At 32.3% G+C, this 19,059-nt stretch overlaps 1 protein-coding gene across 2 annotated transcripts; it reads right to left on the reverse strand.

The window, feature by feature from the left end:
• Positions 1-6,238: 6,238 nt before the first annotated feature.
• Positions 6,239-11,898, reverse strand: LOC139521661 (kelch-like protein 36). 2 transcript variants are annotated; one of them, XM_071315167.1, is made up of 3 exons: positions 11,393-11,898; positions 8,826-9,028; positions 6,239-8,795 (listed from the first exon to the last, which is right to left on the reverse strand). In XM_071315167.1, the coding sequence occupies exons 1-3, from the start codon at positions 11,437-11,439 to the stop codon at positions 6,544-6,546; spliced, it is 2,502 nt and encodes an 833-aa protein (XP_071171268.1). In that variant the 5' UTR covers positions 11,440-11,898; the 3' UTR covers positions 6,239-6,543. The 2 variants fall into 2 exon arrangements, with proteins under 2 accessions (XP_071171268.1, XP_071171261.1); XM_071315160.1 differs by having other exon boundaries at positions 6,239-9,028; positions 11,393-11,896.
• Positions 11,899-19,059: the final 7,161 nt, after the last annotated feature.

Raw genomic sequence — 19,059 nt, forward strand, 5'->3', positions numbered from 1 at the left:
GAGTAGTTAGCCTATTGCTGATAGTATCTGAGAAACACCTTACAATCAGACCATTCAGTAAGAGTAGTTAGCCTATTGCTGATAGTATCTGAGAAACACCTTACAATCAGACCATTCAGTAAGAGTAGTTAGCCTATTGCTGATAGTATCTGAGAAACACCATACAATCAGACCATTCAGTAAGAGTAGTTAGCCTATTGCTGATAGTATCTGAGAAACACCTTACAATCAGACCATTCAGTAAGAGTAGTTAGCCTATTGCTGATAGTATCTGTACACCTTACAATCAGACCATTCAGTAAGAGTAGTTAGCCTGTTGCTGATAGTATCTGTACACCTTACAATCAGACCATACAGTAAGAGTAGTTAACCTATTGCTGATAGTATCTGAGAAACACCTTACAATCAGACCATTCAGTAAGAGTAGTTAACCTATTGCTGATAGTATCTGAGAAACACCTTACAATCAGACCATTCAGTAAGAGTAGTTAGCCTATTGCTGATAGTATCTGTACACCTTACAATCAGACCATTCAGTAAGAGTAGTTAGCCTGTTGCTGATAGTATCTGTACACCTTACAATCAGACCATACAGTAAGAGTAGTTAACCTATTGCTGATAGTATCTGAGAAACACCTTACAATCAGACCATTCAGTAAGAGTAGTTAACCTATTGCTGATAGTATCTGAGAAACACCTTACAATCAGACCATTCAGTAAGAGTAGTTAGCCTATTGCTGATAGTATCTGTACACCATACAATCAGACCATTCAGTAAGAGTAGTTAGCCTATTGCTGATAGTATCTGTACACCTTACAATCAGACCATTCAGTAAGAGTAGTTAGCCTATTGCTGATAGTATCTGAGAAACACCTTACAATCAGACCATTCAGTAAGAGTAGTTAGCCTATTGCTGATAGTATCTGTACACCTTACAATCAGACCATTCATCAAGAGTAGTTAGCCTATAGCTGATAGTATCTGTACACCTTACAATCAGACCATTCATCAAGAGTAGTTAGCCTATAGCTGATAGTATCTGTACACCTTACAATCAGACCATTCATCAAGAGTAGTTATCCTGTTGCTGATAGTATCTGTACACCTTACAATCAGACCATTCAGTAAGAGTAGTTAGCCTATTGCTGATAGTATTTGAGAAACACCTTACAATCAGACCATTCAGTAAGAGTAGTTAGCCTATTGCTGATAGTATCTGAGAAACACCTTACAATCAGACCATTCAGTAAGAGTAGTTAGCCTATTGCTGATAGTATCTGTAGACCTTACAATCAGACCATTCAGTAAGAGTAGTTAGCCTATAGCTGATAGTATCTGAGAAACACCTTACAATCAGACCATTCAGTAAGAGTAGTTAGCCTATAGCTGATAGTATCTGTACACCTTACAATCAGACCATTCAGTAAGAGTAGTTAGCCTATAGCTGATAGTATCTGTACACCTTACAATCAGACCATTCAGTAAGAGTAGTTAGCCTATTGCTGATAGTATCTGAGAAACACCTTACAATCAGACCATTCAGTAAGAGTAGTTAGCCTGTTGCTGATAGTATCTGAGAAACACCTTACAATCAGACCATTCAGTAAGAGTAGTTAGCCTATAGCTGATAGTATCTGTAGACCTTACAATCAGACCATTCAGTAAGAGTAGTTAGCCTATTGCTGATAGTATCTGTACACCTTACAATCAGACCATTCAGTAAGAGTAGTTAGCCTATTGCTGATAGTATCTGTACACCTTACAATCAGACCATTCAGTAAGAGTAGTTAGCCTATAGCTGATAGTATCTGAGAAACACCATATTGTGAAAAGTGAACATTGACAGATGAACCATGAAAATTAGGTCAAGGTCAGATAGACCCTTCCAGACAACCATGTAATCATTTCATACACCAAATAGAAGTGATCAGATGGACCCTTCCAGACAACCATGTTATCATTTCATACACCAAATAGAAGTAGTGCTTATAGTATTCGAGATACTAAACTTTTAACATTGACAAATAAACCACAGACAACCATGTACATGTAATCATTTCATACACCAAATAGAAGTAGTGCTTATAGTATTCAAGATACTAAACTTTTAACATTGAAAAATAAACCATGACAATGAGGTCAAGGTCAGATGAAACCTATCAGTTAAGAAGTTACAGATATATAGTTGACCTATCACTTATAGTATCTGAGATACTGACTTGACCATGAAAACTTGACCTTGATCACTGATCCATGAACTAAAGTTAAGGTTAGGTGAAGGACATGTAGACCTTGAAGGAAATCCATATGCCAAATATAGTTCTCCTATAATAGATATAGGAAGATGTGGTATGAGACAACTCTCCATCCAAGTCACAATTTATAAAAGTAAACCATTATAGGTCATAAGTGAGTATTTCACATGACAAAAAAAAAACATCACTGAACATTGAAAATGAGGTCAAGGACAATGGAAATATGATCTTCTAGTCAGACTTCTACTGTCTGAAATATAAAGCTTTATGCAAATAATGAATGCTGTCCCCACAACATGATAGTAATCTCAGTCTCACATTCTGATTTTCATCACAGAAGAGAAAAAAATGTAAGGGAAAATAATTAAAACATTGACAGTTATAATATTTATTGTGGCAAGCGTTCAGCTAAACTAGTAAAATGGAAAATTTAATGTATGTAAATATAAAGATCATTGGAATGTAAAGAGAACATAATTCACAAAACATAAGTAAACATATTACATTTGTACAAATAAATTTGCATATGAATGAGTAACAAGATAAACTTTAAGGCCACTTCAAAATATGTCCATTTACTACTAACCCAAGACTGATCACAACTATTTGTTGTTCCAAAAAAATAACATTTTCATAATAAAAAACCTCCTGTACAAGCAGTAAGGTGTATATAAAAAAATTACTGGTACCTTCATATTTAATTTAAAGTCGGGAACCAGCAAGCATTAACAACTAGTAATTCTAAGAAACAGATAAAACACAATTGTTATACCAAACAACTAAATGCAGAAAATGGTTTGATAAAGTATAGTGGTAATACATGTAGTATTCCCCTTAATGATGTTGTCAATAAAAATTTACAGTACTATATCCACCTCAATAACAAGAACAGAATTTAATGGTCCCTTTAGTGTTCAAGAATGCAAATTTCACTCGACTTAACTAATATCTACTATTTTGTGATAAAATATAAATGATGCCAATAAGGATTAAACAGAATCTTACAATTACTTAAATAAATATGGTAATGCCCAATAATTGCCTTTAACTAGCTTTTCACAAATGCAATGATTTTTTTTTTTTATGTACAATGTATAAAAGGTACATTTACATTAAAAAAAAACTCAATGACTCAACTAAGCACGTTTTTGTCTCAATAAACACTTAGATGTAAGCTTTTTTTACATCCTGTGTAATACTATATAACCAGATTGTAGATTTTGGTTCATTTATTTTAAGAAGAATCATCTTTCTATTACCTATGCTCAATAAAGAGGTTGTTGTCTCAATTCCTGAAAAAATAAATGCCCAATCCCCAAATCCTGTAAAAATAATGTGCCTGTTCCCACATCATAATATATAATCAAATCCGGAATTTCCGATGATTATACTGCAGGAGCGGATCCAGCCATTTTAAAAAGGGGGGGTTCCAACTATATGTCCCCATTCAAATGCATTGATCGGCCAAAAAAGGGGGGGTTCCAACCCCCAGAACCCCCCCCTTCCTGAATTCGCCAATGTATAATTCACATTATTTAAATGACCCACTCTTGAATTCCCAATTATTAAATCACTCAATCCCTGATTCATGAAAAAAAGTCCTCCAGTCCCTTTCAATACTGACTCAATGAGTAATTTCTATTCACGAATTCACATTATTTAAATGACCCACTCTTGAATTCCCAATTATTAAATCACTCAATCCCTGATTCATGAAAAAAAGTCCTCCAGTCCCTTTCAATACTGACTCAATGAGTAATTTCTACAACTCTATTTCTTTCCTTATCTAACTTGATTCTTTGTTAAGTTATTGTATGGTGGTTACCATCTTAAATATCAGACTGATATCTGGTTAACACACATGTTCTAAACTCTAAATAGGGTTTTTGTTAATTGAATTACTAAAACTTTTCATTTTTTCCACCACATGTAACTGATCTATAATAGTGACACTATTTGTTTTGAGGCATTTAGAAAGCAAACCCCCATGCAGCATTTAGACCCAATCAGCTAAATAAACAATTAAAGTTTGATCAAACAAGTTTAAAACAAAGTGATTTGAAAACACGAGAAAATATAAGTATTATGCAAAATAGTGTAAAAATACAAGTAAATGCATGTACAAGCAAAATATTAAGTACACTTACAGTTTGTTAACACAACAATATTATTTTTCTAAAGTTTATTCAAGCATGTAGTTAAAACACCCATCATATTGATCCTGCTGTGTTTATTCTCCAATAAGCATTGTGTGCCTTTTTTTCTGCCAAAACAGACTACATTTTACAAGATGCTAATGTGAGTAAAATATTTTGGAGTTAGGCTGTTGCTCATATCTAATTTTGTTCAAAAAATAGGAGAAACATTGATATTCTTGGTTGTCTTTTTCAACAAACATGACATCGACATAACAAAACTGCTTAATCAATGAGGAATTTATTAATGGATTTAGTAATATGGCATTTTGTAGATTTTGTATTTTACCAAACATTTTCTTATAACAGTTTCTGTCTATTTTCTAAAAGATATATACAAAAATGGTGATCATTAATAAAGACTATTTGTCTGCTAAAACAAAATCAACATTAAATTTTATCAAATAATATAAAGAATTAACAATTGTAAATATGGAAGCTCTAACAAACATAACTAACTAACTAAAGCTTTAAAAGCTATAAATTTGTCTTAAAAGTCACAAAATCTACAATCACAATACATTCTCTTGTAACATTGACAAAAAATAAAAACATACACAACATACTAAAGCAGATCTTTCTTTATAAAAAAGACAACATTAATAGCTGAAGATTTTAAACAAATATTACTCCCACATACTTTGTAATTATAAGCCAACATGGAATAATAACTATTAAAAAAGAAATTGTAGTGATAACAGTGAATTGATGTTTATAAAATTTTAAATAAAGGTACTAGGTACATGTATAAAGTTAACACTTTAATAAGCATTAGGTTGCCAATTACTATATCTTAAATGTTATTTAGGATATTTATTTTTTTATTAAAAATGCATTTATATATTTTGCTAAATAAAACAACCTATTACAAACAAAAAGTAACAATAATGATAACAATGGTGATCACTTTAAAACAACCATTATCTGTTATCATAAACCATTATCTTTTATCATACAACCAAATCTGATCATAAATGTGTATCAAAAGCAGTAACACAAAATTATCAAAATTACAAATTCATATCTAGTGCAGTAATTTATCCTTATAAAGGATATTTATTTATATAAATTTATATATCAGATTTACTACACTTAACTAATGCCATTAAAACTAAAAAAGAATTATACTAAATTTTACATTTAAATTTCGGTCTGCTGACTGACTAGCAAAGTTTCATAGAGCATCATTGGTTTTAAAACAGTTTTAGTTAAATTATAATTTTTTAATACATGAAATTCTATCTCTCAAAACCAACATTTCATTTCACAATTTTTTCTCTCAATCATAATAATAATATGAGGCAGGCATTACCTGTAAATGGGGACAAAGTCTGTATGAATTATTTTTTTGTAACTTAATTATTTGTCAAAAAAGAAAAGAAACGGAAATACCGTAACGTTTCCGAGTTTGGTTCTGTTGTTAGGGATTTTAGTTGTGACGTTATTTAAATTATGACGTCATATGCAATGTAAACAAAGAAACGCTATCATTAGGTAACGTTTTTTCATATCAAGGAATTATTAAAAATGAAAATGGTATTGCGCGTTTCTTCCTATTTTATACTAGACTGATAAATATATATTTTACTCAAAGTTTCATACAAACGAGACCGGAAAAAAGGAAGTATATTGTACATTTCTGCGCAGGTCCGGGATTTCAAAACATGACATAAAAAAAATTGAACGATTTTGAGTTCATTAGTACAATGAAAAATTCGGGAAATTTTCCCGAATTTTTTTTTTTTATTGAATTTTCTACTGTTATTGGGGACTTCGTCCCCATATTAATTTCAGTTTCAAAACAAATATGACTTTGAAAAATGAAAATGATGTAATTAAAAAATAGCTGATATCGGTGGAGGTGAATTTGTACTTTCAGTGACCATTGCAAAATATTTATTAAAATCTTAACTTAAATGCCAAGCCAAGCTGGAAAAATATCTCTTACATTTCAATGTAATAAAGGGAGACAATCAGACAAGTTTAAAATAATTTTCCTTACATAGCAGGATTAACAAGTCTGAACACTTTTTGTTTGTCTGCATAAATATCAAAGCTCCAACTGCCATACACAAACAATTATCAAGCTTGTTTATGAATATGGATAAGCTACATCTAGAATAGCTAACTTCTGCATGTTAGGACCTATAGATTCACATTCTTCCCAAGTGTCACTTTCAATGTCGTATACGTACAGATTGGCCACGACTGTGGAAGATCCAACAACGAAAATCTTGTTACCATAGAGAGCATTGTGACGATATAAATGTCCAAAATGTTCTGGTGTTGGTGCTATTTCAGTCCACTGATTGGTTTCAATATCATACATCTCATTAGTTATACAGTCTTTGAAGGTCATAAGTTCATCTTTAGATGTGTATCCACCAATCGCCAATAACTTGTCATTGTATGGGATCATACTGTGACCTTGTCTTCCTGTCAATAGATTCTGCTTTGGCACCCAACCACTGGCATCCCCAAGATTGAGACACCATGTGCTATTTAATGGAATAGGATCATCTGGATCAATGCTGATACCTCCAGTCATGTACAGACAATTCTTATGGAACACAATGGCAGCATCACAACACTTCACTGGTACTGGCTGAAGTTCTGTCCATGAATTATCTTCTGCAGTGTAAACTTCAACAGAATTCAAGATGGACTCATCTTCTTCCACTCGATTGACGCCCCCTGCTACAAACAATTGAGTATCAGAACTACACATTGAAAACGAGACTCTGGGTTGAATCATACATGCCACTTCTGTCCAATCTCTGTAACGTGGATCAAATCGGAAAACACGGTTTGTACTGGAATATGTTCCGTCATATCCCCCAGCAGCATACAGGAAGTTACCTAGTTTAGCTTGACTTAAAGCTTGGTAGTCCACAGTATCTAGACCTACTGGACCCAGCTGCTCAACAAAAAATCCTGGTTTTTCTGGGTCACGATACACAAGAACATTGCCTTCTTCACTAAATGAGAGAACTGTTATAACTGTCCTTGCACCTCTCTGCGTGTACATTTCTCCTTTTTTCAGACATTGTCCCATCAGATTTAAATTGTAATTCAGTGCATCTTCAACTGCATCTTTAATTTCTCTACTTTGAACGACTTCCTCAGGCAAAGTTTCCAATTCTTCAATTTCCATGAGTGGAAAACGAATTTGTCGTAAGAGTGAAAGTAAATGCTCTTTTCTTTCATCAGGGTTAGCATTAACCCAGTTGAGAATCACATCTAGTAGAAACCTTTCTGAAGTTTCAGCATATATATTTTCTATCAAAAACTGCAGCAAAAGCTCCAATGATAAGTTTGAATAAAACATTTCTTGCTGAGTTAAATTTGGTAGGTTTTCTCCAATAAATCGGAAAATATCCCATCTCAAGTCTCCAAGCCAATATTTATCAGCCAGGGTTATGACAGCAGTATAATTTTCTAAACTTAAATGACGAATAAGAAAGTCACAACAGCATTCTAACAGCCAATCATTGTGAAAGAACCTGGCAGCCTCAATGACATCCTCGACGTTGTCATGATCAATTGTAACGTAGCCGTGGTAGAAATAATCCATCATGGCAGAGAACCCTTTTGGACTGATTTCTTTCAATTCAATAACATCCTGGTCTTTTTCTTTCATGTCACATGAGAACATGGCGGCAAAGTAATCACTAGCATTGGACAGTACATGACGATGAGCTTTGTAATTCTGATCACCAACTTTCAATTTAACATCACATTTATAATCATACATTTTAGCATTGACTTTCTCAAAGTTTTGGTTCATGTATTTAAGTTTATTGTTTGTGACATAGATATATTCCAACTGTCCTTGGGCTTGACCTTCACTGTTCTGATCTGCACTGGTTGCCATGGCTAAGTCTAAAATACACTTGTTTTCTGGGATATCTAACTTTTTCACTCGTTCTTGTTCTATTGAATCAGACCTCCTTAAACCTCTATCTGATGTTTTACGTTCTGATGAACCATTTATGAGAGCTTCAGAATCGATAGAGTCCTTTGAGGAATTAGAATCAGATTTAAATAGCCGACGTCTTGGACATGAATTAGAAGTTTTACTTTCTGTAGTATTAACAGAGTTATCTCCACTTCCTACTGAATAACTAGGTTGTGTTTTAGTTTCAGATTTCTTGTTTGGCAATGGTGGTTTTTCTCTAAGTTGACATAGATCTTGTTTGTTATCAGGTGGTAAGGGTGCTTTTTCCTTGGTTTTGTGAATTTCAGCAGTCAGATGACCAGTGGTTTCTACTGTCTCTTTAGGTATGCTAGGTGCCTGGCCTTTTGACTTCTCATGTGGTTTGGGACTTGGTGGTTTAGGAGCTTCTGGCTTGGGACTTGGTGGTTTAGGAGCACTCTTTGTTTTTGATTTTGACTTTGATTTTCCTTCAGTGGGTGATTTTGGTGAACTCTGGCCGTCCTTAGTTTTACTTGAACTACTTTTGGTTGGAAGCAAGAAATTTTTCTTAATCTGTTCAATGTAAGATCTGGCTTTTGTTGGTTTTTTCTCTTTCTTGACCTTGGAATCTTTAGCGGAACTGGCTACTGGTTCATCATGTCTGAAAAAAAAATGAAACTAACTTAAGAATTGTAATTATAAATACTGTAGTACACATTGTTAGCAATACTGAACAATATAACTGAATCTAGAATAACCTTTGAATAAACTTGAATATTACTGATATGATAATATTTATTAATTACTGTATAGTGGGTTATTTTCGCGGGTGTAAAAGTTCACAATCTTTGTTGAATACGATATACAAAATATTTTGGTGATAAATATTTTGGCACATTCAAGCCTCATAACAATACCTTTGCATGTGCTTTTTTAAATTGTTCTTTCCACAAAAATAATTGAAAATTTACATCCCGCGAAAATAAAGCGCTATATGGTACCATGGTAACTGTTCACAAAACTTTGAATTGCTTAAAATACTAAGAATTTTCAATCCCAGAAATAGATTACCCTAGCTATGTATTTGGAAAAACCTCTCAGAATTTTAAGTCCTCAATACTCTTCAATTTAACACTTTATTTGACCTTTTCTTATCTTAAATCAATTTCTGATGAGTCTTTTGTGCACGAATCATTAGCCTGTCATACAAAACTACAAGCTTGGTATCTTTTTTGATGAATTTATTTTGTATAAAGTATACCTTCTAGAAAATTTACAGAACTAAAATATTTTTAGAATTAATTTATAATTACTAATCATATTTCTAAATATCTCCAAGATATTTTTTTATCCTTGGCATCTGTTTACCTGTAGTACTAGCGAGAGGGGTTGACCTTTCAGTCTTTGTCCCTTGCTCTTGGTATCATATTAACAGAATTTAAAACTGTTTACAAAATGAATTTGTAAATAAATGCAAAAAGATCTATGTTTTTAAAGAGTTTATTGTCAAACCTTATTGCTCAGATGAGCTGAAATCAAATATTTTCATTGTTTAATAACAAACAAAAGAACTTCAAAGTGGGCTTGGAAAGAAATGAGAAGGTTGTCCTGTTAAAAAGTAATGAAAGATGAATTGAAAGTTTCAAACTTTGTAGCCTCTACAACTTTGTTGTTGGCTATCATTATAAATACATGTATATCTTCCAGAAACCTAAAGCCATTGTTTGTAAAAAAACAATGTGTATATATCTAAGTAACAAAGACAGCTTCTAACAATATGATTGTTTGTATGTCATACCCTGGAGCTGTGACTGGCCACACCTTATTACACCTGTATGGTGACATTAGGTTATCATTAATCATTACATAACAGTTTGATGTTACAGTCCATGTTATTGATGTTTATACGTTAACAATTCAAAGGTTCAAAGTGTTCTCCTCAGTACAAAATCTAGCCATGAGTGCTATCATAAAATATCATATGTTATATTGGTACATTAATAAAGCTCTTATTTCATTACAAAAATATTTTTGACCATGATCTTATTTAAAGTATTAAAGGAAAATACTGTAACACTCAAAATTAAGATGTAACCAATTTTTGTTTACAGTTCATTCACAAACATTTGCATATATGTACACAGACATGATACAATAGGAAACTATATGTCAGTGTGTCTGGATTATGTTACTGATTTAGTACAGTTGTAGCTAATCTGTCCACTTTCTGTTTGGGAGACCAGTACTAGTGCCTAAAGAAATAATTGGAACAAGTTTAGATCTTTCCAAAATGTGTCTGTATTAGTCAACTGGCACTAACCACAAAAACAGTTAATAAAGAATAATTTACAGATCTAAGAATACTGGTAGTTACTGAAATCAAGTTAAAAGCAATTTTTATAATAAGTAGGACTATATCTTGAATGCATATTTACTTTTAGTCAAACATTTTTCACATTGAATACATCATAATGGTAGGAAATTTAATCCATCTGTAATAATACAACATCTTTCCTTTTCGATTAACCTTCAAAATATCAAACCAAAAATGTTCAGCTTAATATACACCAATATGTAGTATGCTAACTTTTAGTGAAAGTTCATTAAAATTCAGACAAACTTACAAGGTCAAAATCATATTGTATTTATGGTATATATAAAAAATTGTAAGGGTTCAGCAGAATCTAGAGCCTCACCTACTTTTGCTGTTGTCTATTTTTTCAGTGTGATAGTGGAATGCACACAATAGATTCATATAAAATAATGAAATTGATTAAGAAGCTAATAAATGTTTGAAAACTTTAGCTGCTGTCGACTGTACATGCTGTATGTAATGTTTACTGGAAGACTGAAAGTCCATTTATAAGCAGTCTAATTGAAATTAAATCATTTTAAATGCTCCCGTTCTTGTGCAATTATTTCTTCTTAAAAGATTATCAGATCGCACTTACGTCATCTTTCAATTCTATTTACAGTTTAGGACAAAAATCAGGAAAATCATCTGATCATAAACTTGATAACTTACTTCCCGTTCAGAGTAGCATTAATATCTTCATCTCCCTTGTCAGCCATTTCAATAACAAATAAATTCTTAACTTTTACAAATTATCCATGAATGAAATATTAGGAGATAATCCGATAATTGTGATGGTTGATACTGACTAAACTATTCGTGATTTCTCATTACTGTAACTGATGATGGGAGAAATATACGCCTGGCTTGTCAATCACAAAGATTATCTCCCCAGGATTATCTCACAAACTTTTAAAATTACATGCAAAAAATGAATTAATACTTATAAATATTCCAACACTTTTAAATAAACTCAATTCATAACATTTTTTAAAGATTTAAGAATCATCTTCCAATCATTAATGACCAAATAAAATGTGTATAGACCCTTTCCTTACCCCTCCAATAGATGGACTTGTCCATTAATGTTTGCCTCTGAAGTTGGAAAGTTATTAATCTTTTGTATTTAGATATATTTCATTTTTAACGTAGGGCCTGAAGCCTCGTCTGTATGTACAAATGTCTCTCAGCTTTTCTGATTCACGCTTGTTATCACTTATACAAAATTATCTTGTCAACTTCTTGTTGTTCAGCTTGAAAAATGTTTACTATGTACTGAAAGTTAGGCATAAAAATTGACTTAATTGTCAACATTCTTAACTTAATTCTAGTTTTATTACAGTTGACTGTCTATGGATATAACAGTTAGTTTATCCTTAATAGGAATTTAATTTGATAGGCTAATGTGTGTTATTTGAAAACCAGTATTTTCATGTTGGAATTTATCGAGAGAAAAAAATCACAGTCCTTTAATTTTATAAAGTTATACAACAAGAACAGCAATAAAATTATAGATATAATTTTAACTATTTATTATTGGACCAAAGACACTTGTGACATAGATCCCCTTTTTTCTGTTTCAGTAATTAACATCTTATTCAACAGCACATGTATAATTATTGTAGAAATTCTTACCTATATTTACTTTATAATGTACGATGTCTGTTCATTTTAGGTTTGTTTAAGGATAATATCACTTTGTTACCGGCCACCCACTCATTAAAACCATCCCAAGACATTTTTAAATATCCTTAAATGTTCATTGATTTATACATTTAAACAGATAACATACTAATAATATTGTATAAGATTATCCTACTGTTATATTCTATTTATTATGTAAAAACAATTTAGTATATATGTAGGACAGTTATAGTAAAAGTTTAACACAGTCATCATGGTTAAACAGTAATTTTTATTATAGTAATTTAAAGTTTCATGTTTTGAAAATTTATGATAATTTATCACTTCACAGCTGAGAGATTCAAAGTTAACACAGTCCATGTAAGGAAGCATATCCACCCAACTGACTCACAGACAGGAGCCCATTTTAAATTACATCACCACACAAAAAGTGATTTAAAGTGAAATGACATAAATATAATTGAATAATAGATTATACTAAATAAAAACACATCTAACTGTATTATTTTATATGTATTCAAACCTAAATCATGTAAATACAGAAAAAGATAAAGATATTTTATTTTCCAAATTAGGACCATACACATGGGACATAAACATTTAACCCATAAAATCTTTACAACATAGTACAGTATTTTACATCACATTCATATAACACCTAAACTATTGATACAGAGCGATACAGGCTATTATGTATATTTCAAAGTAAATAAACTGTTATCACAGTGATATGTCTCGCCTTTTTGTAATTTTGATTATGCAAATTTTGAAAATACTTTAACGTGTTTCATAAGTTATGCAAATATTCAAAGTCAATGAACTATGAAAAATCTCCATGTAAATGAGATGTGCCAATAACAGGCTATTATTTCACCTACGAATTATTTTTAAATATGGAATTTGCATAATTTCTTGTGCTTGAAATTTTTAATAAATTTCATGTTTATTTAAGAACTGAATGCTTCTTTTTGTAACTTTATTGGGGTGTAAAAGCGTTGACCGAGGTACATTTTTAATGAAGCACAGAAGCGATTCATTCTAAAAATGTGCACAGAGTCAACGCTTTTACAACATGTACAACCCTATGAAGTTACAAAAAGAAGCATTCAATACTTATAATTACATTTTTGAGGAGGGATAGGACCTTTATCGGGACCCCGGGATTGGGTGTTTTTAAGCTCGTGATTTCGGGTTGACCCTGTCGGGATCCGGGAATTCTTTTTTTGAATTTCGGGATGTCGGGATTTGAATTTATTTAAATTCGGGAGATCAGGATTTCGTGTTTATAAGCCCGGGATTTCGGGATCAGAACCCCTCTTATCCCCCCTCATTTTTAGCTAGGATCATGAAAACACGATTTACATCAAGTTTTTATCTAATTAATACCTGTGCACTTTATTATGGGACCTCGTGTCATCATGAATGATAAGTTTTATTGTGTAATGCAATTGCTTAAGGAATAAAACGTAATGTGCAGTTAGCCAATCAGAATAACGTTTTATAATGAAACATACATCTAATGTAATTATTCTGTATTATAATGTTCTATGCATCGCACAACACTTTCTATTTCAATAGAATGTACTGCGCACATCACTATCTATACAAAAATAGATCTCTAATACTTGTTGGTAAAAATGGTTTTAATTTTTATTCAGGTCAGCAACCACAAGAATCTGCTACAGAAAATAAAAAAACAATAAAGGAAAAATAAATATAGCAGCCGAAAATCTTGCTGATAAAGCATGCAAGGCATGCTGTGCCTTAAAATCAAAATTACCATATTTATTGGAGTGAGAAAATGGTAGAGACTTTCAACTCATTAATTTCACCTATAATGACTTATAAATGTCTTATGAATCTCAAATTTGGAATCAATTACAATCTCAAACCTAGAAACTGCAAAACAAAATCTATTTATAAAGGTTCAGAATATAATCATGATCCTGGAGGCCATTTCAAGGCTTCCAATCTAAATGTAAGTATAGAACTGAAGCTTTATCTAATATACTTCTCATACAAGGCTTCCAATCTAGATGTATGTATAGAACTGGAGCTTTATCTAATATACTTCTCATACAAGGCTTCCAATCTAGATGTAAGTATAGAACTGGAGCTTTATCTAATATACTTCTCATACAAGGCTTCCAATCTAGATGTAAGTATAGAACTGGAGCTTTATCTAATATACTTCTCATACAAGGCTTCCAATCTAGATGTAAGTATAGAACTGGAGCTTTATCTAATATACTTCTCATACAAGGCTTCCAATCTAGATGTAAGTATAGAACTGGAGCTTTATCTAATATACTTCTCATACAAGGCTTCCAATCTAGATGTATGTATAGAACTGGAGCTTTATCTAATATACTTCTCATACAAGGCTTCCAATCTAGATGTATGTATAGAACTGAAGCTTTATCTAATATACTTCTCATACAAGGCTTCCAATCTAGATGTATGTATAGAACTGGAGCTTTATCTAATATACTTCTCATACAAGGCTTCCAATCTAGATGTAAGTATAGAACTGGAGCTTTATCTAATATACTTCTCATACAAGGCTTCCAATCTAGATGTAAGTATAGAACTGGAGCTTTATCTAATATACTTCTCATACAAGGCTTCCAATCTAGATGTAAGTATAGAACTGGAGCTTTATCTAATATACTTCTCATACAAGGCTTCCAATCTAGATGTAAGTATAGAACTGGAGCTTTATCTAATATACTTCTCATACAAGGCTTCCAATCTAGATGTAAGTATAGAACTGGAGCTTTATCTAATATACTTCTCATACAAGGCTTCCAATCTAGATGTAAGTATAGAACTGGAGCTTTATCTAATATACTTCTCATACAAGGCTTCCAATCTAGATGTAAGTATAGAACTGGAGCTTTATCTAATATACTTCTCATACAAGGCTTCCAATCTAGATGTAAGTATAGAACTGGAGCTTTATCTAATATACTTCTCATACAAGGCTTCCAATCTAGATGTAAGTATAGAACTGGAGCTTTATCTAATATACTTCTCATACAAGGCTTCCATTCTAGATGTATGTATAGAACTGGAGCTTTATCTAATATACTTCTCATACAAGGCTTCCAATCTAGATGTAAGTATAGAACTGGAGCTTTATCTAATATACTTCTCATACAAGGCTTCCAATCTAGATGTAAGTATAGAACTGGAGCTTTATCTAATATACTTCTCATACAAGGCTTCCAATCTAGATGTATGTATAGAACTGGAGCTTTATCTAATATACTTCTCATACAAGGCTTCCAATCTAGATGTAAGTATAGAACTGGAGCTTTATCTAATATACTTCTCATACAAGGCTTCCAATCTAGATGTATGTATAGAACTGGAGCTTTATCTAATATACTTCTCATACAAGGCTTCCAATCTAGATGTATGTATAGAACTGGAGCTTTATCTAATATACTTCTCATACAAGGCTTCCAATCTAGATGTATGTATAGAACTGGAGCTTTATCTAATATACTTCTCATACAAGGCTTCCATTCTAGATGTATGTATAGAACTGGAGCTTTATCTAATATACTTCTCATACAAGGCTTCCAATCTAGATGTAAGTATAGAACTGGAGCTTTATCTAATATACTTCTCATACAAGGCTTCCAATCTAGATGTAAGTATAGAACTGGAGCTTTATCTAATATACTTCTCATACAAGGCTTCCAATCTAGATGTAAGTATAGAACTGGAGCTTTATCTAATATACTTCTCATACAAGGCTTCCAATCTAGATGTATGTATAGAACTGGAGCTTTATCTAATATACTTCTCATACAAGGCTTCCAATCTAGATGTAAGTATAGAACTGGAGCTTTATCTAATATACTTCTCATACAAGGCTTCCAATCTAGATGTATGTATAGAACTGGAGCTTTATCTAATATACTTCTCATACAAGGCTTCCAATCTAGATGTATGTATAGAACTGAAGCTTTATCTAATATACTTCTCATACAAGGCTTCCAATCTAGATGTAAGTATAGAACTGGAGCTTTATCTAATATACTTCTCATACAAGGCTTCCAATCTAGATGTAAGTATAGAACTGGAGCTTTATCTAATATACTTCTCATACAAGGCTTCCAATCTAGATGTATGTATAGAACTGGAGCTTTATCTAATATACTTCTCATACAAGGCTTCCAATCTAGATGTATGTATAGAACTGGAGCTTTATCTAATATACTTCTCATACAAGGCTTCCAATCTAGATGTATGTATAGAACTGGAGCTTTATCTAATATACTTCTCATACAAGGCTTCCAATCTAGATGTATGTATAGAACTGGAGCTTTATCTAATATACTTCTCATACAAGGCTTCCAATCTAGATGTAAGTATAGAACTGGAGCTTTATCTAATATACTTCTCATACAAGGCTTCCAATCTAGATGTAAGTATAGAACTGGAGCTTTATCTAATATACTTCTCATACAAGGCTTCCATTCTAGATGTATGTATAGAACTGGAGCTTTATCTAATATACTTCTCATACAAGGCTTCCATTCTAGATGTAAGTATAGAACTGGAGCTTTATCTAATATACTTCTCATACAAGGCTTCCAATCTAGATGTAAGTATAGAACTGGAGCTTTATCTAATATACTTCTCATACAAGGCTTCCAATCTAGATGTAAGTATAGAACTGGAGCTTTATCTAATATACTTCTCATACAAGGCTTCCAATCTAGATGTAAGTATAGAACTGGAGCTTTATCTAATATACTTCTCATACAAGGCTTCCAATCTAGATGTATGTATAGAACTGGAGCTTTATCTAATATACTTCTCATACAAGGCTTCCAATCTAGATGTATGTATAGAACTGGAGCTTTATCTAATATACTTCTCATACAAGGCTTCCAATCTAGATGTAAGTATAGAACTGGAGCTTTATCTAATATACTTCTCATACAAGGCTTCCAATCTAGATGTAAGTATAGAACTGGAGCTTTATCTAATATACTTCTCATACAAGGCTTCCATTCTAGATGTAAGTATAGAACTGGAGCTTTATCTAATATACTTCTCATACAAGGCTTCCAATCTAGATGTAAGTATAGAACTGGAGCTTTATCTAATATACTTCTCATACAAGGCTTCCAATCTAGATGTAAGTATAGAACTGGAGCTTTATCTAATATACTTCTCATACAAGGCTTCCATTCTAGATGTAAGTATAGAACTGGAGCTTTATCTAATATACTTCTCATACAAGGCTTCCATTCTAGATGTATGTATAGAACTGGAGCTTTATCTAATATACTTCTCATACAAGGCTTCCAATCTAGATGTAAGTATAGAACTGGAGCTTTATCTAATATACTTCTCATACAAGGCTTCCATTCTAGATGTATGTATAGAACTGGAGCTTTATCTAATATACTTCTCATACAAGGCTTCCAATCTAGATGTAAGTATAGAACTGGAGCTTTATCTAATATACTTCTCATACAAGGCTTCCAATCTAGATGTAAGTATAGAACTGGAGCTTTATCTAATATACTTCTCATACAAGGCTTCCAATCTAGATGTAAGTATAGAACTGGAGCTTTATCTAATATACTTCTCATACAAGGCTTCCAATCTAGATGTAAGTATAGAACTGGAGCTTTATCTAATATACTTCTCATACAAGGCTTCCAATCTAGATGTATGTATAGAACTGGAGCTTTATCTAATATACTTCTCATACAAGGCTTCCAATCTAGATGTAAGTATAGAACTGGAGCTTTATCTAATATACTTCTCATACAAGGCTTCCAATCTAGATGTAAGTATAGAACTGGAGCTTTATCTAATATACTTCTCATACAAGGCTTCCAATCTAGATGTAAGTATAGAACTGGAGCTTTATCTAATATACTTCTCATACAAGGCTTCCAATCTAGATGTAAGTATAGAACTGGAGCTTTATCTAATATACTTCTCATACAAGGCTTCCAATCTAGATGTAAGTATAGAACTGGAGCTTTATCTAATATACTTCTCATACAAGGCTTCCAATCTAGATGTAAGTATAGAACTGGAGCTTTATCTAATATACTTCTCATACAAGGCTTCCATTCTAGATGTAAGTATAGAACTGGAGCTTTATCTAATATACTTCTCATACAAGGCTTCCAATCTAGATGTAAGTATAGAACTGGAGCTTTATCTAATATACTTCTCATACAAGGCTTCCAATCTAGATGTAAGTATAGAACTGGAGCTTTATCTAATATACTTCTCATACAAGGCTTCCAATCTAGATGTAAGTATAGAACTGGAGCTTTATCTAATATACTTCTCATACAAGGCTTCCATTCTAGATGTATGTATAGAACTGGAGCTTTATCTAATATACTTCTCATACAAGGCTTCCATTCTAGATGTATGTATAGAACTGGAGCTTTATCTAATATACTTCTCATACAAGGCTTCCAATCTAGATGTAAGTATAGAACTGGAGCTTTATCTAATATACTTCTCATACAAGGCTTCCAATCTAGATGTAAGTATAGAACTGGAGCTTTATCTAATATACTTCTCATACAAGGCTTCCATTCTAGATGTAAGTATAGAACTGGAGCTTTATCTAATATACTTCTCATACAAGACTTCCATTCTAGATGTAAGTATAGAACTGGAGCTTTATCTAATATACTTCT

Source organism: Mytilus edulis, chromosome 1 (genome assembly GCF_963676685.1).
Source record: "Mytilus edulis chromosome 1, xbMytEdul2.2, whole genome shotgun sequence".
In the NCBI taxonomy this organism is placed as follows: domain Eukaryota; kingdom Metazoa; phylum Mollusca; class Bivalvia; order Mytilida; family Mytilidae; genus Mytilus; species Mytilus edulis.